The 21728-nt window shown below is 41.1% G+C and overlaps 2 protein-coding genes across 2 annotated transcripts in view; one reads left to right on the top strand and one right to left on the bottom strand.

The window, feature by feature from the left end:
- EIF3A (eukaryotic translation initiation factor 3 subunit A) overlaps window positions 1-10279 on the top strand; it is a 38028-nt gene extending 27749 nt beyond the window's left edge. The window contains exons 15-22 of the mRNA XM_072623904.1: window positions 260-382; window positions 1574-1727; window positions 2164-2348; window positions 4606-4691; window positions 5474-6177; window positions 7353-7539; window positions 7927-8111; window positions 9014-10279. Of these exons, the coding sequence (XP_072480005.1) occupies window positions 260-382; window positions 1574-1727; window positions 2164-2348; window positions 4606-4691; window positions 5474-6177; window positions 7353-7539; window positions 7927-8111; window positions 9014-9237 (1848 nt within the window). The 3' untranslated portion in view covers window positions 9238-10279. The remainder of the gene's footprint in view (window positions 1-259; window positions 383-1573; window positions 1728-2163; window positions 2349-4605; window positions 4692-5473; window positions 6178-7352; window positions 7540-7926; window positions 8112-9013) is intronic.
- A 3541-nt stretch (window positions 10280-13820) lies between these two features.
- NANOS1 (nanos C2HC-type zinc finger 1) lies at window positions 13821-16315 on the bottom strand. The gene is given in 4 exon segments (XM_072623933.1): window positions 13821-15646; window positions 15649-15816; window positions 15819-15926; window positions 15929-16315. Coding segments are annotated over 4 exon segments (1257 nt in total). The 5' UTR covers window positions 16020-16315; the 3' UTR covers window positions 13821-14756.
- Between the last annotated feature and the right edge of the window lie 5413 nt (window positions 16316-21728).

Raw genomic sequence — 21728 nt, 5'->3', positions numbered from 1 at the left:
GAGAAAAATACCTAATCCACTAGATTATAACAGAATGATCTCTAACAAAAGTTCTGGTAGGTCAAGAAGAAAATTGTAGAAATACTGCTATAATGACTCTACTAAATTTATATTGATTAAATGTTTAGTTAACCGTAAGGTCTATGGAAACTACTTCTAGTTTTTAGAGAATCAACTTAGCTTGCATTTGTTTTAACATTAAAATTAGTTTGAGGTTTGTTTTTTTTTTTTTAACTGAGTGGATGTATTTTTTTTACAGATTACAACTATGCAACTGGAACGTGAAAAAGCCCTTGAACATAAGAATAGAATGTCAAGAATGCTGGAAGATAGAGATTTATTTGTAGAGAGACTCAAAGCAGCACGACAGTCTGTTTATGAGGTAACATCTTAATGGTTCTCTCATTGAAGAGTCCTTAGGAGGGCTTCTCTGCTATATCAATAGATTCATGATTTTATTCACATGTGTACTTCCCACACTGGTACAGATTGCCAGCCATCAGCTATTCCATATCTTCTTATCTTACTCATTACTTATACCTGTCATATAAATCTTCCATAGAACATTTTGTCACTAGAGGCTGTCCTCTGGGCTTCTTGAACATTTTGTGAGTACTGCTTCAATGCTTCTAGCTGCCAGTTTAGCTTCTTATCTATTGTTAAATGACCAATCCACTTTGTTTTCAGATTAGTTGTTTCTTAGATTCTCTCATGCTACTTTTCGTGAACCAAGTTATTGTTAGTAATGTGCAGTAGTTGATTTCAGCCTGTGATGAGTCCTTGTTACCCTTTGAGTCACCTAAAATCATCACCAAAACATTAGTGGCAAAAAATGACTTTTTATGTCAGGAAGTAGCTTGGCATCATTGATATTGCCATGTAGGTTTCCCAAATATAGTTTGCCTCATTTTCCAATTCTCAGACCCAGCCACAGTGCTTCTGTAAGATATATGTATTAATGAATTAACATCTAAATGTATTAATGGATTAGCATCTAAACTAATTCATTATTTCAGCAGTATGCATTATTCATCCTGTATGTGGATTGTTGGATTGATCTCTTTGGTGGCCATGGATCTCATTAAGGGGGCCTGGTATTAATCTTCTCCTTGATGGAATTAGCAGCATGGTGTTGCCAACAAACAAATATTTTGAGGACCTGGATATGATTAGAGAATCTTTTCTAGTTGTACTCTTTAGAATAGCCTCACTGATAGTATCCTTTCAGCATAAACCTCTTCCCTTTTCTGGTAATGTTTATGAGTCTATGAAATGATGGATTTCAACACTACCTACATTCCTGCTATCCACTGATTTTTGCAGGGAAGGGGAGAGGAACTTAAACTGTTGGATGTTAATAGTATTGTCAGCAATTTCTGTTTAATATTAGAACTCAGCATTCATACTTACATGCATATTACTACGTATTATTTACAAATATACAGTGTAAGCAAAAGGAAAAAAGGTTAAAGTGTTGCTTAATTCAAAATATAGCTCTCTACTGGTCTAGAGCACCATCCTGTTTTTCAGGCTCTTCTAGAAAGAGGTGTTCATTTTTTTTCATGCATTGCAGGAAAAACTTAAACAGTTTGAAGAAAGACTTGCTGAAGAAAGGCGCAGTCGATTGGAAGAAAGGAAGAAACAGCGCAAGGAAGAGCGCCGTGTGACTTACTACCGGGAAAAGGAGGAGGAAGAACAGCGACTAGCTGAGGAGCAGATGCTTAAAGGTGGGGATGTGGGGGTGAGCTAGGTCAGTGACTAATGTGGAGAGCCTATTTTATTATGGAGTTATTCAGATTGTTGTTTTTATTAAAAACTTTTACTTGGGTATTCCATGTACATAAAGGAATAACATAAGTTTTCCAGAATTTGGCACAGCAGATGCCAAGTGATTGTTTAATCTTGGTTTTCCTCTCATTTGAGAAAGTGCTTATGATCTTTAGGAAGAACAAATGTCGCTTCTCCTCTTAACTTTTTTATACTGGTTTCAAAGATGTGTATTCCTTATGAGAATTCTATGGCATCTATTGCCCTCTTGAATCCTTGGAGCAGTTTGTAATAGAAATATACAGCAGAGCTTGTGTCAGACTTAGAAAGTCAGAGGAAAATGTGGTGAAAGAAGGGTGAATTTCAAACAACTTATAATTCCACAAATTGTTGCAGAACGTGAAGAGAGGGAGCGCGCTGAGCGTGAAAAACGTGAGGAAGAACAACGAGAATATCAGGAACATGTCAAGAAACTAGAAGAAGTTGAAAGGAAAAAACGTCAGAGAGAAATGGAAATTGAAGAAAGAGAACGTCGTAGAGAAGAAGAGAGACGGATAGCTGATGATTCACTTTCTAGAAAGGTTAGCACGAAAATATCATTTTTTTCCCATCTCAGTGTTCTTGTTGACCAGAGTTTGCTTACATTTTATCAAAAATGTTTATGTGTTGGTTTGACCTCTTAATTCATCAGAACAGTCAGGCATTCCTTGAAAGACAAATATATTAAATTTGATGGGTATTACTGTAGATGAAAAATACAGTTGTAGCTATCAATTGCTGATACAATTAATTTATACCTGTAATTGTCTTGGGTTAAAAATGAACCGTTAGCTCATTTAACTGCATCAATCTGTAGAAGTCATTCACAATATGAAGGTTTTTCTAGAGTTTGTGAAAGGAATCATTTTAATCTATGGCTCTCTCCTTTTCGAAGCAAGTCCCCTCTACATGCGCAAATGATCTCATTCCATCCTATCTTCTTCCACCAGACTCTATCATCCCCGTCCTCTCACACTAATCTTTAATGGTTTACCGTCTACTGGCTCCTTCCCTACTGCCTATACACTTTACTATTTCTCCCCTATCCTTGCACCTTTGCTTCACTCTGTCACCATTAGCCATTATTCTTTGTCTCCTCCTTCCTTTTGTGGCTAAACTTCTTGAGATTGCTAAGTTTTTATCACTTTTCCTCCCTCTTAACTGCAGTCTGTCTTCCAACCAACTTGATCATTCAGTTGAAACTCTCTCCCCCAAGTTGTCTCCTACTTGACAAATACAATGGCCTTTTCTTAAATCCTTATTCTTTTTAATCTCTCTGCCACCCTTTGACACTCTGGGCCACCCTCTTTCTTACCCTTTTTTATTCTTAAGTTTTTATGACAATGCTCTCATGCTCTTTCTTAGTCCTGGGCTCTCTTCTTTTTCTTTGATTTGTTCATCTCCTCATCTCCTGTGGTTTCAATTATTATCTCTTTGCAGATGACTCTCACTATGTCACCAGCTGTATCCTCACTGCTGACCTTCAGAGTCAAATCTCCAAATCTGCTTGTTTAAGATATTTTTAGACGACTCAAAACATGTCCAAAACTGACCTCATGATCTTTCCTCTCCCTTATTTTACTGTTTCTGTTGAGGGTACTACCATCCTCCTAGTTACCCAGGCTCAAAATCCATAGATCATACTTGACTCATCATTCCCACTCATCACACTCATCTGTTGTTTATAACACTTTGTCTCTCATAACCTGGTACAGCCCTCTTCCCTCTCTTCATGCAAGGACTGCATGGTGGGTCTCCCTCTCTCCACTCCATTCCATCCTCCACTCGCCTGCCAAAGTGATCTTCCTAAAGTGAAAGTCTGACCATGTCACCCGTCATTTGATAAACTGCAGTGGCTTCCTGTGGCCTTCAGATGCTGTGTTTGAGTCAACATGCTTCATATCAACTTACCCCTTTGTGGAGGTGTTAGGTCCAGTTGCATACTTTGGACTTTTTGCGTGTACGTGTGTAACAAAAAATTTTTTTTGAAAATGTTATTGGATGATTCTTTGGGAGGGGGAAAGATACTGGGGAAAAACCAGCGTCATAACAAACAAAAGACATCAACAAAAGCTTACTGAAAAAGAATTTTATAATCTGTCCCTCTCCAACATACCTTATCATTCTCTATGTATTCTGGGATCCAGTGACACTGGCCTCATTGCTTTTCCTCCTATAATACACTCTCCTTGTATTTTTACTGGCTTGTCGGTATGAATGATTCCCCTCCTCAGCTCTGCGTCATAGCTTCCTTAGCTTTCCTCAAGTCTTACCTAAATTCCCACCTTCTTCAAGAAGTCCTTCCTAATCTTCCTTCATCTTAGTGCCTTTTGCCTAAAACCACCTGCAATATATTCTCTCTTTATATCTTGTTTGTACATAATTGTTTGTATGTTGTCTGTATCTGTAGAATGGTACCTTGTTGAAGGCAGAGACTGTTTTTTTTGCTTTGCCTTATATTCCGCAGTGCTTCACATTGCCTGGGACAGAGTAAGTGCCTAATAATGCTAGTAGATTGAAATTTTGTACCTGAAAGTAAGATGAAAATTTAAAAGGATATAAATTACTTTCGTAGGTGCTTTAATACTTAAAGGTATTTTTTCTTTAAAGTTTCTAAAGTTGTAAAGCTACTTCATAAAGAAAACTGATTTTAAAGACTTGTAATTTTATAATATCCTCACATAATTTTAGGATTTTTAAAGAATACTTTTGTTAAATGTAATTGTTCTTAACGTGAATAAATAATGTAAAAAAAAACCTTACATACGTCTTCCTGATATTTTACTTTGGTTGGTATAGGATACTCGTTGGGGTGATAGAGACTCTGAGAGCACTTGGAGAAGAGGTCCCGAGGTAGAATCAGAATGGAGACGTCCACCAGAAAAGTAAGTGTGACAGAGGAAAATTAAATTGACTAGTAGTCTTTTTTTTTTTTTTAACAGTATTTGAAAGTAATGACATGATTTTTTTTTTTAGATTCCATACTGAGAAGTATGCATATAGTGATGACATCCAATTTGGCATTATGCTTAGTGCTTGCTATTACCTTTCTAATTCTTTCTGACATCTTGATAATTCTGAATTTTTTTCTGTAACGAATAGTAACCCAGGCACTGTAAGCTTGGTAGAATTAATAGTTCCGTTCTTTTTTTTTTTTTTTTTAAACATTGCCTTAATGGTTAAAAAAAAAGTTGCTTTACAAAGCAAGTAATTGATCACATTTTTTTGTTCGGTTGTTTCAGTTCTGTCCAACTCTCTATGACTCCATTTGGGGTTTTCTTAGCAAAGATATTGAAGTAGTTTACCATTTCCTTTTCCAGTTCATTTTACAGATAAGGAATGGAGGTAAGAAAGGGTTAAGTGACTTGCCCAGGATCATACAGATAGTAAGTTTCTGATGCTGGAATTGAAATCAGGGTTTCCTGACTCCAGGCCCAGCACTCTGTCCACTGCTATTTGATCAGAGACCCCTTCTAATTTAAAGTTGGTGTCTTCATCTTGTTTTATAAATAAAACACTTAATTCACTAGCATTTTACTATTACATTATAGTTCCAAATTGAAACTGGGCATTTGGAAAAGTAACGTTTTCTGGAACGATCTTATGCAGATGTCTTTGATCCAGTATTTTAATGAATTCTGAAGAATTGTAACTTGTAATTTCATAGGGAATGGCGGCGTGTAGAAGGTCGTGATGAGGAGAGGTCTCTTCGAAGAGATGAGGACCGACCACGACGTGCAGGAGATGATGAAGAAAGAGACTCCTTAAGAACAGATGAAGACCGAATACCCCGACGTAGTATGGATGATGATAGGCCCCTTAGACGTGTTGATGAAGACAGATTCCCTCGTCGTGGGGCTGACGATGACCGACTTTGGCGAAATACAGATGATGATCGACCTCCCAGACGGAGTGTAGATGAAGACAGGGGAACATGGCGTTCTACAGATGATGATAGACCACCTAGGCGAGGAGTAGATGATGACAGAGGAAATTGGCGAACATCTGATGAGGACAGAGGTTCCAGGCGTGGAATTGATGATGATAGAGGACCTAGGCGTGGTGTTGATGAGGAAAAGTCATCTTGGCGCAACACAGATGATGACAGGGGTCCTAGGCGTGGCATGGATGATGATAGGGGTCCTAGGCGTAGCATGGATGATGATAGGGGTCCAAGGCGTGGCTTAGATGATGATAGAGGACCTCGGAGAAACACAGATGATGATAGAATTTCCAGGCGTGGAGATGATGATAGGGGAACTTGGCGCAATTTGGATGATGATAGACTCTCTAGACGTAGTGAAGATGACCGAATTTCCAGGCGTGGTGATGATTCAAGACCTGGTCTTTGGAGACCAGTTGGCAAACCAGGTAAAATGCAGTTCTCTTAAACACCTTGGTCTGGTTGCTTCTTTTCTGGGTGTGGGGAGGAAGTTACAGTGTGTATAAAAGATAACGGGGGTTATCTGGATTTCATTACTCATTCTATTGCTAAGCATGATTTAAACAGAGTAGTCATATTCCTTATCCCTTCTTTGATGTACCCATAGCTATTGGATGTATGCTTTATGTGAAGCACTGTGCTTGCTAGATACTTTCTGTCTTCAAGGTATTTATAATATAATTACCAGTGAAATAATTTGAGAGAATCATAGATTTAGAGCTGGAAAAGAGCTTAAGAGGCCATCTCGTTGAAGTCCCCACCCCCACCTTTTTTTTTGTTTTAACAACTTAGTTCCTGAAGTCCAGGAACTCGGTAAATGATTTGCCCAGAGTCACACAGGTTGTGAAAGAATCCCATGATTTGAGACCATTTACTTCTAAACTGTAAGATTATAAACAATACAAGACTTTCAAACTCTGGAAGTTAAAAATGAATTTAATAGTAAGATTTGAATGCTGACTAAATGTTGATACTACTATTCTCAAGTGAATTATTAGGTTTGTTGAATTAAATTTTATTAATGTGCAATAAAAAGACAAAGCTCTAGATAAGGCAGGTAGAATCCCTAATTATGAGGGGAAAAAATCCATTATGAGGCAGGGCAGGAATTAGGAGTATAGGAGTATGTTGAAGAAATCCCATAGTTGAAAAATTGCTGAAATGTTGGAAAAGATGTGAGCTGCTTGACTGGATCATGCATGGGGTTATATTCTGCTTTAACTCTTTTCACCAAAAGTTTTTAACTTAGAAGTACACTCCCTACCCTCTCAAGTGTGTTTGTGGGGGGGTGTTAAGAGGATTATGCCTGTTAAACAGGCCGATAACTTATTTTGTAACAGTATGAAGTATCATGAAAAGAGCTTAAATTTTCCTAAGAGTGGTTATTCTGACAATGTAAATATTAATTTTAAAACTGCCAATGATTTGAGAACTTTTTTGTTTTCATTTTTCAGAATGCTAAGCATTCTGAATTTAGTATTTGAGTTACTGTTCAATTAGCAATTATGAGAATTAACAATTATGTAGCACTTACAGAATAAAGTATTTGTAATACTTTTAGTAAAACTATTAGAAATATACTTCATTTCATATTTTAAAATAGGTGGATGGAGAGAGAGAGAGAAAGCAAGAGAGGAAAGCTGGGCTCCACCTCGGGAGTCTAGGCCATCAGAGGACCGTGAATGGGATCGAGACAAAGAAAGGGATAGAGATCAAGATCGGGAAGAAAATGACAAAGAACATGAAAGAGAGAGAGATGGAGATCGTGAAGATCGTTTCAGGCGATCTAGGTTTGACTGTCTGTACTGTTGTGAAGAAAGGGTGGGGGGGTGGGCTGCACTCTTTAAAACCTTACTGCATTTGGGGAGATAGAGGACTTTTTTAGACTCAAGAGTGGTAATGCTAAGTTTCTGTTAATAATGTGTATGAGAAGATGAAAACTTAATGTCTTCTTTTTTCTGTTAGTGGGTATGGTTTTTACATTGCTATTTCCAGATATTGTTAACTGGAACATTTTGTTTCCATGATATACTTTTGCCAGATGAATGACTGAAGTTTAAGAGTAATGTCACTAATTTTCAATGTGGGTAAATGTTGGCCTTTTTTTATATGCTCATACTTACTAGTATGATTTCCAAAAACAAATTGGTTACCTTTTAATTTTTAAATTTCGACAGAGATGAGGCTGGATGGAGAAGACCAGCTGAGGAAGCCTCGAGTTGGAGAGATTCAAATCGCCGTGATGAATGGGATAGAGATGACCGTCGTGGTCGTGACAGAGATGATCGAGGAGGAAGAGACTTGAGAGATCGACGAGATGATAGAGACAGAAGAGGGCCCCTAAGGAGTGAGCGTGAAGAAAGTAAGGACCTCTGATGTAGGACCTGTGAACTTGGATGGGGGAAAGTAATTGTGTTTATTTACACTAATTTTTAACTGAAACTTAGCATTTCCTTCCGTGATTACATTCTGAAATGATATCTGTAGGCAGCACCAGGGAAGGTCTGTCAGGTATCTCAATTGTATTGAAACTTGGGGTTTTGTTCAGCTATTATTTGATTGGGTTTTTACAGAAATAACAAGTTAATAGCTGTTTATTCAGTGTTATAAACATGTTATTGTTATTCAAACATTTGTAGATTATAGTGAATTTTAACTTGAACATAACCAGTAAAAAGCATGTATTTAGGAGAAAGGTGATTCAGTTTAATAAAAATGTGCTGAGAAGCAATTTACCAATATAGTGCTCACAACAAGATGTTTAGATCGATAAGCAAAATTAAGAGTTTACATTTTTCCCATTAAACCCTCCCATCTGAGGGCAATAAAATACTCATTGCTTTTTGCCAGTTTGTATGATGAGGTAAATCACAGGTATTATGCCAGTGTTTAGAAACTGTTTAGAAAAAAGCTTTGGAGATGTACTTTAAGTGACAGAGAACTTTTGAGTTCTTCAGGAACAGGATGGTCCCTGGTTATAAAGGTTCACCTTTGTATGTATACTCAAGGGTCTCGTGCACCAGGGGGTGGGTGCAGATTTTTGCCTGTTTTGCTTTTTTTAGTCTTAAGTATAACCTAATTATTTCTTTTGTACAGACTAGAATAGCAAACACACTATTCTGTTCACTAGTTAAAGACAGGGGTGGGTGGATGAGAAGGGGAAGACTTCTCTTGTGTTCTGGATAATTTGAAGTTTTGCTTTTTTTAGAACCCTGAGTGCCAAGGAAACAGCGTGTTACTAATCATTTTTCTTGTGTATTTCAGCAAGTTCCTGGAGACGCACAGAAGAAAGGAAAGATGAGCGGGCTGAAGAACGTGAAACTCCTCGTAGAATTCCTCCTCCTGCTCTTTCAAGAGATCGAGAAAGAGAAGGTGAAAAGGAGAGGGGGGGCTCATGGAGAACAGAAAAAGATCGAGAATCCCGAGAATCTCTTCGTCGAACCAAAAATGAGACTGACGAAGATGGATGGACCACTGTACGGCGTTAAATCTCAAGAGAAACACGGTCTAAACTGGTGTTTTATCATAGGTTTGGTCACATTCAAGGATTATTATATTTGTGCTTAAACCATTCTAAATTGGATTTCTTTAACTAATGTTGTTTCACCATAACATGAAAAGCATGAACTTGTATTAATCCTATATAGATTGATCATGCATTGTATCTGCAGCAGGAAGTTGGAAAACTGAATGCCATTTTCTGAAATTTAAAGTGTTGCATTATTTCACCGATCATTTGTTTACAAGAAAAATTTTTTAAAGCCCACAAAATTTAAAATGTGAATCCTTCAGGTATTGAGTAGCACATATATCTCAGTATAAAACTGATCTCTTTTCTTTTCAATTTCAAAATATCTAGTCTTATTTTGGAATGAGGTAAAGTTCTGTCATAGAAAAATGTATTTGAGTATCTTTAAAGCAGTGGTATCGAAAAAACAGCTGAAGCAATTTTCATTTACACTAGAGCTGTTGAAACATACCTCTTTAGGTATTTTGAGGCAAGGCTTTTGGAGGTATTTATTTGAATTTAGAAAAGGTTTTAGGTTCACATTAAACGCAGTAAACATGAACATTGGATACAGTGGAATTGTCTGTAGGTTTTACTTGAATGCTGGTGGATTTAGAACAATTTGAAGTCATTGTTCTAATAAAATATGAGTACTGCTGATGTGTGAAACCAGAAAAGTACAGCTTTTAAATGGAAAGCATTGGGTGAATCTAGTGCTGAGTTTTTTCTGTTGCCAATTGCAAACTGCTTTTCCATTAATGGAGAATTCATGCCTTTCAAGCATTTTAAATATGACAATATTTATAAATGTGTGGTTTTGGAGGAATTGTTTAAATTCTTTTCCTAATTTCCTTTGTCTTCAGGATAGATTCTTTCAGCAAGTACTTTGTAGTAATGACTGTGTTGACTTCAATTTTGAAGTGTCGTAGCCATGTTAATTATTAACTCTTTGGTCTTATTGAAGCCAACACAGTACTTGCTGCTGTGTTTTTTCTTCAATGATAAATAAAATACTTACAGAATTTGCTTGTCTTGATTTTAATCTCTTACCATGGTACTTTACTCCAAAAAGTGGTAGCTCTTATGATTAATTTATGCTGCTTCAGCCCCTTTTCCCTATTTTGGTTTCAAGAATTTTATCTTTTCAGTTTAATATCACTTATTATTTTTCAGTATTTTAGATTTCAGCATTGTAGAAAATGAGCCAAAATTACCAAGAAAAGCTAATGAAACTTGTCATCACTTTATTCATAATTACATAGGAAGTTCCTTAGTTTTCAGTCTTACAACGTCTGTGATTTGTCCTTCCTATAGTGCCAGTTTATGGGTTTATTTTTGCCTCAGATGTTTTCAGGGAAAACTAAAAACATCCCTATTAATGATTATTTTATATTTCCACCTTAGTGATGTTGTGAACAAATGTTTTTAAGTGCTGTTGTAATACAGACTTAAGACCAGAAGAGGGAGTATTATAACTTTAGAAACTGGAAAGTGAAAGCAGTTGTCAGATTTATACATTTTAAGTCAGTGATAGAAAAAAACTTAAAAACTGGTTGTCATATCTAATTATTTAAAGTGCAGAGTCTTTACCAAATGCTATATCAGTTTCTGTATTGAAAGCTACATGTACTCAAAATCTGTTATTTTCTATTTGGATTAGTACCCTGGAAATTTTATCCCTAATTCTTTAAGAGCTCCATAAACTTTATGTGCTTTATGAGTTAAATTAGCTTGTGACCATACGGTCCCTAACTTTATGAATAGGTCATATTAACATGATTTTTAAGAATTTTGAAGTCATTTCACGTAAAAATAATTACAAATGGTGGTAAAAGTTCTTGAGGCTTTTGCAACCAAAATAGTACACAACTTAGTCTCCCTCAGTTCTGGGTGTGAGGAGAAAGAAAATTCTTTCCCTTCTTTAATGTGTCCTTCTTTAGTGTGTCTTCTTGGCAGAAGAGGTCCATCCTACTTCTCCTTTTCAATCAAAGGTCTCATTCCCTTATATTCAGTTCCATTAGATTACTTTTGGTCTAATTCACCTGTGAAAGGCTAGTAATGACTTACCTTCCCACAAATATGTCCATTTTTTAAGAGAAAGATAACTTTTCCATCCTAATAAAGTGATGTGGCAGATAGGGTCAATTCCTTTAAGCTTTCTAATTAAGCTTTTCTTCTTTGGAATCCCACCATTTCTTCTGAAGCCTTGGAGCTTTCACAGTGTTCTGGATGTGACAGGATCTTTTGAAAGTTGGTACTTGGTCATTTAGTAAAGAGCTTATTGATACCATTGGAAGGTCACAACTAATTAGGTACTTCAGGTTTCCATCTACAGATGGAAAAATGAGGCTCTGAGAGGGTGTAACTTGCTCATAGTCACTTAAATAACAGATTTCATGCTAGCCCTAGTCAAGTCTTTATGCAAGTTAACTTCTATACCATGCTGACATTCTGCTTCAACAAGTGTCAGCTGAAATTTCATAGACTGTACTTTTGAAATGCAGATTTTTTTTTTTTAAGGAGAATGCCAATACCAATATCCCTTCCAATCAATCTTAATGGATTAATAGCAGAAGCAAGAATTACATTGTTTTGCCTTTAAAAAGCAATTGGCAAATTTAAGTTACACCTAATTCTTTGGTCTGAGTTAATTTGCTAACTATACATTTAAATTTACTCTCTGTGGTTGGAGCACCTTGCCTACAACTGTTTACTTGTAAACGCTAAAAGACATAGTTGGGCAGTGTAAACATGGTGGGTGTACCCTAGTCCTAGATCTACCATTAATTAGTCAAGTAATGTTTGGAAAAGATAAGACCCTATGTGGAGCTGAGTTTTTGTAAGCTGCTAAAATGAGTGGATTGAATTAATATTTAAGGTCTTTTCCTACTGTTCCTGCCTCCAATTATGTCAGGACAGTATTGTAGGAAGTATCAGCATCCTTTTGTGGAAGCCCATGAGGACACTGTAACAGGTAGAAGAGGAAATAACTCTGGGTAAGAAAGTGTTAGTACCTCAAATAAAAGCATGGCCTTAATTAACAACTGGCATTAGTCTGACCACTATTACATGCTGTTTTCCAACCTCCCTAGCAATGCACCTGTGAAACTTTCAAGCACTTAGAAATGAGCCCAAAAAGTGTTGTCAGACTCCCTATTTAAGAGATTTATTTTGGGTCTTTACCAGCTTTGGTTAAAGATCAGGCTTTTTAAGTTAAAACTTGACTTTTTGGTGGAGGGAGGTAGAGTATTCTTTAGGGTCTGACAAGAATTCTTAACAAAAGCGATGCTAACAGAGTCAGTTGCTTTCCTAGTAAAAGTTTTTTTTTTTAACTTTTGAACTAAAAAAACTAAACAAGTGAAAAACTTTACTTGAACATTTACATTTTTTAAACCCATGGTCTTCAGAAACCCTTGTCACAACTACTGCCCAGGTCCCAGGTTAGTGTGGAAGCAAATTTTTGAAAAATCAGCAACTTGTGGCTCAAAATCTTAATACTTTAAAAATCCCATGTCTTTTTTAAAGGAGGGAGGGAGAGCATGTATGTGTTATTATAGTTTAGAAGACACTCGTACTGGCCAAATTATTTTTGAGTTCCTGTGTAAAACTCCCAATAGCAAAGATAATTTCAGTACAAAGATTTGACAAGTTAATTGTACTATAAACCTGTATTGTCTAAATCGTCCCAGTAGTGAAATGGACAGCATCATTACGTCTAACCAACTTAACTTCTGCCCCTTTTAAGTTAGCGGCTGTGAATGCAGGTGCAAAATATATACCCACTGATTAAAGTGAGGAAACAAGCAACTACTCCATACCCATATACCCATTCATCCTCAGAAGTCTCAAAGTGCTCATTTACCTTAGATTAAATAATTAATGGTGTTTACACAGTAATATGTTTCTATCCTTCAGATTATAGCTCATCTGCCCTATTTTTTACTCAAGCCCCTTGACTTTCTGATACTGTTATGTAAGAACTTACATAGAAGCACTGCTAAGTGTGGCTCTTAACATTCAAAGACAAGAAAGGCACAGACTGGAGAAAAGTGAACTGATCTGAAGTGATCCAGCCTAAAAAGCCATACTTTTAAGAGATGAGGAATTGATTTTCTGAGGTAGGCAAATGTATTATACTATCAGCTTCTCCCTTTTAAAGAAAGATAACATTCATCAGGTGTGAGGTAGTCCTGTCTCTCCTCCAAGGCTGATGCTGCAGTCAAAGTGCTAACATAAGGAAAGCTCCAAGAGTCACAAAGAGTGATAGATACAAGCTGAATGCAGGGTCTACACTTCTAGTAACCTCTTCCACAAGCCCTAAATGTTTCCAGGACAGTCTTGAGAAAGATTTCCTCTGTTACCATGTCTGAAAGCAAGCCGGACAGTGTCTTACTGTCTTACTTCATTGTTGAGTAGGCAAAGATGAAGGGCCACATATAACCCGCCCAACAAAACTAGCCCTTTACCTCCTCCCTTCCTCCCAAGTTTCGTAGCCAGATCAGCCCCATAATTTAGAGAAGAAAAAAATAGTTACAAGAAATGAGAGTCCAGGGAAGAAAGATCTGAGCAAGAATAATAAATTCATACGCTATTACCGTATAAACACACAACCAAGTTTCAAACAGCACCATTTCCAAGTGTATACACAATATGATATGCAACTTGGCACAGTTTCTAGGGGAAGGGGAAAAAAAAGCTAGTTTCTAATTTGGCAATAGACGATCTGATATAGAACAATAAACTGTCTTCAGCTTAAGTGCAATTCAGTTTGTGTACTTTACCTCTCCAGCTACAGTGTAAATAAGCAATCTCAAGTCAACAGTCAAAATTAACATGAGAAAGTAAACCATCACTTCCCATCATCAAACACTGCTTCCGTCAGGTTCTTCAGCTGGCCTCAAGGTAACAGAAAGGAATGTCAAGAAACATTATTTGCCACGGATAGGTTCTCTCAGTCCCTCTGGGAGAACAACGTACTCCCTAGTAAACACCACGAAGTAGTCTTCATTTTGTGGACACACCATAAAACCTACGTACAATTCTTTTAGCCCAATTTAGAGGCTTTTAAAAAATATGTGACTTAAAGTGCCTCCATAATCTGATTCATTCATAAAAGTGAAACACCCAAGATTAAACAATATTTCATAGTGACGTCCATCTAAAATTAGATAACTGTACACAGTAAACAAATACAGTGCATCTAAGCCGTGATATAACTGAATCGGGAATTCGCACCCAGGCACCACCGAGCTCCAGGTGCGTACAAACTAGCCTTCATACACAGACCAGTTTTCTTCTTCCTCTGTCCTCCATCGGCGCCCCATCCATGTGCATATAAATAGGGACGGATATATACACATGTACGTAGAGGAAAGGACAGGCCCAGACTCCAAACACAAACGAGACATCCCAAGCTGACGACCGCTCATCCCACTGTCCGACGCCCACAGGAAGAGGGGGCGACCACCCCCAGGCTTCCGCAGGACCCAGTCCGACCCCTCAGCGGATCTTCTTGCCCAGCACGTTGTTCCTGGCGGTTTTGATCTGTTTGCTGGCGGGCGCCTGCATTTTGGACAGGGGGCAGTACTTGATGGTGTGGGCATTGTCCCCGCTGGCCCCGCACAGGGGGCACGTGTACCTCCGCAGCACCGGGCACAGCACGCGCCCGTCGGGTCCCTTCAGGATGTGGGTCGTGTAGAGAGCCACCGCCTCCTTGTTGTTCCTGCAGAAGACACAGACCTGCAGGTCGGGCTTCAGCAGCCGCCCGCCCGGCTTCGGCCCGCTCTGCAGCCGGGGCTCGGCCGGCCCTGCCCACGCCGCGGCCCGCTCCCTCTCCAAGGGCTCCGGGGCGCAATCGAAGAGAACCGCGGCGGCCGCCGGCGCGGCACCGCCCGAGAAGGGGCTGAAGTCGGCGAAGCGCTCCTCCAGCAGGCCGGCGGCGGGGTGGCCTGCGCACAGCTCCAGGTCCCGCAGATCCAGGGCGCTGCCGAAGTACGGGGTGGCGGCCGCCTCCTCGTCGTCCTCGTCGTCGTCGTCGGGCGGCTCCAGCGCCGCCGCCGCCACCACCATCCCTCCGGCGGCCCCGGCGTGGGGCGAGCAGCAGGACGAGGACGACGACGAGGACGGGGAGGCGGGGTCCGCGCCGAAGCCCTTCTCTTCGCCCACCGCCTTGGTGATGAGCGTGGCCAGCCCCAGGTAGTCGTTCCACGAGTTGAAGGCGCTCCCGGCCCCGTGGGGATGGTGGCTCTGAGCGGTCACGTAGCGAGCGCTCTGCAGAAAAGCCATGGGCGGGGGGTGCTGGCGCTGGCGGGGGTGACGGGGCGGCGGCGGGAGCTTGCTGGCCACCGCCTGGAAAGCCTCCATCGGAGACTGCGCGCACGTCTCCCCGCGCAGCCCGCTGGCTCGGCCCGGGAGCGGGGCAGAGGGGGGCCAGCCGAGCCGGAGGAGGGGGTGGGGCCGGCCGGGCAGATCTTATCGCCCACCCACCATCCCCCTTCTTCTTCCTCCTCCTCGATGTCGTCGTCGTCGTCCCTTCCCCGCCCCCTGCGCGTTCCCCCGCCCCACACAAGTTCGCCAGCGCCCCCGGGGCCGCTCCCGCTCGCTTTTCTGCAGCTGGGGCTCCAGGGCGGCTGCGAGGAGGCGGACCGCGGGCCCGAGGAGGAGGGGGAGGGTCGCCTGGGCTTCCCCCCCGCCGCTCGGCCTCCACGCCCCACGTGCAGCCGCGGCCGCCCAGCTCTGAGGCAGCTGCGGGGAGGGTTTCATTCTAGGGACCCGGCTGGGGGTGGGGGGGGGAGGCCCAGCCCGGGGCTGGCGCTGATTGGCTGGAAGCCAGAACTCCCCCCACGCCGGGGCCGCCGCTCCGGACGCGGATTGGTAGACGCCGTGGAAGGGGCTGCGCCGTCTCCGCAGATGCTCGGGAGCAGGAGGGCGGGGTGCGGAGGAGAAGGAGGGGAAGGGCGGTGGGCGGCGCAGCGACTTCGAGTCCCGCCTCGGCCCTCGAGCCGGGCTGTGGGAGCAGGTGAAGAGGCCTGGCGTCTTTCCTGGCCCCGGGAGCGTGCTCCTGCGCTGGCAGACTCAGGTCTGCGGCCCAGCAGGGGCCTACTTCCTCGCGCGCGCGGACACACTCACACGCACACACCCCACACCTGCCAGTTTGAGATCACTCTGAGCGCGCCGGGGCTGGGCGGGGCTGGGCTGGGCTGGGCTGGGGGAGGAGGGCTGAGGATGCGCGTTTCCAGCGAAGGTGGACGAGGAGCCCCCGATTTCCTTGGGCCACGGAAGGAGACAGGAAGAGTCGCTCCTTAGCCCTGGGATAGCTGGCAGGGACCCCGGTCTGTGGGGGCAGAGGTTCTGGCGTTCCTCGGTGTCATCGCCAGCCCCTCAGCCCCTGGAGTCGGCCCCGCAGGCTGCGCGCTGTCCCGGCCTCCGCTTAGCCTGGCAGCCCTGCGGGGGGTCCGGAGCCGGGCTGGGATCGGAATCAAGACGTTCCATCTCCAGGGGGACCCCAAGGGAGCAACCCTGGCCCGCGTGGGGGCCGTGAGCCGTGCCCTGCCCATGCCCTGGGGTCTGGAGGCAGGAGCCCTTGCGTTGGGTCGTGGATCTGCTCTCTTTTTTATCCTCTCTTTGCTCTGAGCCTCCTTCCCTCATCTTGTACAGCAAAGCGGTTCAGGCTAAGGGATGCCTCCGGTTCTGCCATGAATTGGTCCTTGCCTTCCCATTAAGGCGAAATACCTGACCCAAGGCAGGACGAGTGCTCTTCCTCCTACAAGGTCACCACTACGGACATGGCAGCATTTCGACAACTTAGGTTGTCAGCTGAGCATACATCTTTCATCAAATTCCTTTCCTTACACCAAATATATATATATGTATATGTATATATATGTATGTATGTGTATATATTGATAAGCCTGAAAGAATTAGAACTTTGTCAAAAGTGTTTCATCTTTAAGTTTATATCGGAAATGCATTTAAAAGTTATTTTCTTTTTCTTTTAAAAAAGGAATAATTCCCACATTCTGTCATCAGTCCCCTTCCCCTCCCTCCAAAGAAATTAAAATAAGACAAACCTGTGGCAGAGTTGAGCAGGGATGGAGATTTGCTGGCACTGAATTCTGTGATCTCCATCAGAATGCTAGTACCTTAAGTGGTATGAAGATTGCTATTTAAAGCTAGAAGATCCCATTCTGCTCACCAATAGTGTAGTCTGAATGCATTCAAAGGAGAACTACGTGCCCATTCTCTCTGAGGGAAAAAAAACGTGAAACGACAAAGTTCTTTAAAAGCCAGCTCCAATTTCTTATCTCCTTCCTATCTACTGGATGGATCCATCAACCTACGGGGTGTGTGGTTCTTAAGATTCACAGAAGCCCTCCACCCTCCACTTTGAGTTCCTGGGTTTTTCACACTGTAAAGTTTCCATGCTAAGTTGAACAAACAAGCAAACATGTTGCACTAATAAAGGAAGTAGTGTGTGGTAGGGAAAAGAGCCCTGAACTGAGAGTCGGGAAACTTGTAACCAAGTAGGGTCTGTTACTAAGTAGCCACACGATCTTAGGAAAGGTATGCCACCTCCTCTGTAAGCTGAAGGAGCTGAACTCTTAGGGCCTCTCTAGCTCCGGTGCTCCATGATTCTGTGACTGTTACCTGAGAACTGTTTTAACAGACAGGCAGCCTTAGCAATTACATTACAAAGTGAGTGACTGGCTGTAAGATATGGAAGAACGTCAAGAGTATGTATGTACCTAGCGTACATTTTCAGTCCAGTTCTGGATTAAGCAACCCACTTTTGGTTAATCATTTTTTAACATTTGAAAACCCAAAATGCCAGCCTAGTGAGTAATAAACTTAAAATTTTATTTAATAAACGTTCATTATTGTCTTAATGAATAACCGTCATGGTAAAGAGCCCTCCATAACTTTCACTTAAGTGCTGGACTTAACCATAGAGCTACTATTAAGATCTCAGATTGGCCCTGGTCAGGCTTTTATTCCACAGTCCTGGAGTTTAGACTTAAAACTGAAATAGCAGACTGGTTTAAGTTACTCTGACAGTCTGTTTCATACTGACAAAAGGCAGAAAGATTTAGATCCTAATGCAGCATTTATCTCAGAAGCTACAGGGTTTCACTAAGTTTCCTTTTTTTAAGGGAGCATTACTAAGCTAACCTTAGACATTTGGATTGTAAGCAGCCACATGGAAGTCTATGGATTGGTTGGTGAGTGAAGTAGTTTGTCCTTTTATCCTTCCACCTCTGCATCAGGCCTGGATTTATTCAAGGAGCCATCCCCCTCCCCACTCCACCCTCTAGCCAGTGCAATTTCCTCTCCTGGCAACAGAACTGACCGGTGAGTGGCAATTCATCAGACCTCTGGCGTCTTGAGGCTCTTCAAAAACATGAGGTCAACCCTTGAGAATGAGGAAGCTTGGCCTGTGTCCAGAGAGCACTGGTGATGCTTTTTGTCAGGGTATGTTCTCCAACTGTCCCCAGGGCAGCAAGGCTGTTTGCTATTTCTGTGGATTATGGAGGGCTGTTGAAAGTAACTTGTTGCTAATTGCAGGAGTGGCTGGGATAGGAGTTGTTTATATGGGACACAATATTTTTATCAGGCTTAGGTGTAAGTTTTTTGTGTTTTTCCCACTTTCATTTTAATTCTACCCCATTATACGTGCGCGCGCGCGCGCACACACACACACACACACACACACACACACACACACAGCACAGGACAAATTCTAGGTTCCGTGCTCTTAAACAAGTGCATAAATACCTGTTGAATGAATTAAGCCAAAATTAAAAAGGGAAAATTAATCTAGGTTAGGTGACGTTGGTGTCATCATTTCTGATCAATCCCCTCAGAAAATGGGCTACTTTCTTTTCTGTAGATTAAAAGGTTGTAATTAGATGGTCGTGATTGTCTAGCTTCACAAATTACATAGATATGGTCCTTGTACTCAGAGAGTTAATAGGAGGAGAAATAAGACATAAATTGATAGCCAAGAGAGTACAAAATGACCAGAATCATCTTGAGGAGGAAAGAGGTCATTTTTGGCTATTGAAATCAGAGAACGCTTCATGGAGGAGATAACACTTGAGCTGGTCCTTAAAGGATGGATAGGATTTTAAAAATCAGAGTTCGAAAGGAGGGCATTCAAAATGTGGGCCTGCCATTTCATTGATCTAGGGAACTGCTGGATAGGAAAACTCCCTCTTCATGCAAATCAGCATCTTTTCTGCAATTTACAGTCTCAGAAGCCTACCCTAGAGACTAAGTGATTTGCCCAGCATCACATAGGGGACATAGGTCAGTCTTCCTGGCTTCCAGGCCGACTCTTTTGCCACACAGCAAGCCCTCAATAAATTCTTGTTGAATTGAATTGAATTCAAAGGTACCAAATTGTGGAGAGCTTTGACTATCAGGCTAAGGACTTGATATTTTATTTGATAGATAGGATTTTGAGTCAGAGGAGTGAAATGGTAAGAACATAAAGAATGGTAAAGTACATAATGAAACCCTCCATCAGCCAGTAAGTCAGTCAAACAGTCAACCAGCATAATTAAGTACTTAATTTGTGCTGGGCACTGCTAAGTGTTGTGGATACAAAGAAAAGTAAAAACAGCTATTCATTTTCAAATCCTTACACCAGCTCAGCTAGTTTGTGAATGAAATGTAAAATTTAAATGAAATTTAAAACGAGACAGAACTGGGACAATGGGCTAGTTGGAAAGTTGTTATCTGAATCATACCCTAATACTTTGAAGGAAGAAAAATTACCCCTAGTTGATTAATTTCATAATTGGAAATCCTTTCCCATAACCCATCTAGTATGCATTTTTTACAAAATAATTTTTTATGGATGTTTTCTGATTCCCACATCTCATATTATCGCATGTATTCCGCCCCCTTTCCCCTCCCTTAGAGCCTTCTCATCTGACAAATAGTGTGGGGGTTTTTTTTAACAAAGGAGAAATAAAAATCAACATAACTCAATGATATATTGAGAAAGTTTGAAAACATGCATAATATATAACACCTGTGGACCTTTCTAACTTCCACCAGGAGGTAGATTGGGGATGTCTTCTCCTAACTCTTCGCTCAAGCATTGCTTAATCTTTGAATTATATACATTTTAAATATTTTTCATCTGTTTTTCATTCATCTATTCAAGAAGTAAAAATTAGAAAAATGGAAGAGAAGTATTTATTAAACTACTTACTATGAGTCTGGTCTAATGAAGAGTGTTGAGAGGAGATACAAAGAAGGGTAAAAGGCTTTATGTAGTTGTGTGCTCATATGGGTGTTAGGGCACAATGATGATGCCCATCAGATAATTGTGTGAGGTACAGGTCTTGGGGACAGCATCCTGGAAGAGGGAGGATTTCAGCTTGGCTCAGGAAGGAAGAAAGAAAGGAGGATTTGGACAGGTTACAATGGAAGTTAGTGATAGTCTAAGCACAGAAACCTCTTGAAGAAAGGCTTAGTGTTGTCAGTCAGTAAATATGCTGGGGGCAGCTAGGTGGTGCAGTGGATAGAGCACCAGTGCAGGAGTCAGGAGGACCTCAGTTCAAATCTCACCTCAGATACTTGACACTCACTAGCTTCGTGACCTTGGGCAAGTCATTTAACCCCAATTGCCTCATCCTGGGTCATCTCCAGTCATCCTGATGAATATCTGGTCACTGGATTCAGATGACTCTGGAGGAGAAGTGAGGCTAGTGACCTGCACAACTCTCCCTCACTCAAAATAAAGTCAAGTGCAAGTCATGTCATTATTTCTCTGATGGCATGGTCTTCTTCAGCACTAAAGGACGAACATGCAATAAATATGTATTAAGTGACTATTATGTGCCAGGTACTATGCTAATCGATGAGTGTTCAGGGGGACAGAGAAGAGCCCAACCTAACCATAGTTACAATATTAGGGATCAGAGGGAAATGAGTTTGGAGAGGACACACTGTGAGGGTTCTGAATACCTTCTAGTCATCCACATTTGTTTCATTTTCTAAAAGTAGGTGTGAAGAAATGTTCTTCCTAAATGAGGCTATCATAAAGATTGAATGGCACTAAAATAATAATTGTATTGACTTTCTATTAGCTGATGCCTTTGAGACAGCTGATATGATGATAGTGCACTGACACTTTCATGACAGTTTAAGATTCTTTTAAAAGTCATCCCTTTCCCTTGTCTACTTATATGCACATTTACTTAACTATTTTCACTGTGTCTGTAGCACCCATAACAGCTAATGTCCACTTTTTTTTTTGTTAGTGGATTAGTCTTTGTCCTGGCACAGATGTTTTTTTCTCCACCAAGTTAGTTATTATAATGATGGCTATTACTCTAATAATGGGCAATTTTCCAATCTCAGTGGTGTTATTTGAATTCTAACAAAGCAGAAAATAATGCTTGCCCATAATTTTTAAAGACCAAGGCTAATAGGCTGAATTTCCTAGGCACTTTTTTGTAA

Source organism: Notamacropus eugenii, chromosome 1, assembly GCF_028372415.1.
Source record: "Notamacropus eugenii isolate mMacEug1 chromosome 1, mMacEug1.pri_v2, whole genome shotgun sequence".
Lineage (NCBI taxonomy): Eukaryota > Metazoa > Chordata > Mammalia > Diprotodontia > Macropodidae > Notamacropus > Notamacropus eugenii.
This window is presented reverse-complemented; position numbering and strand designations above follow the sequence as displayed.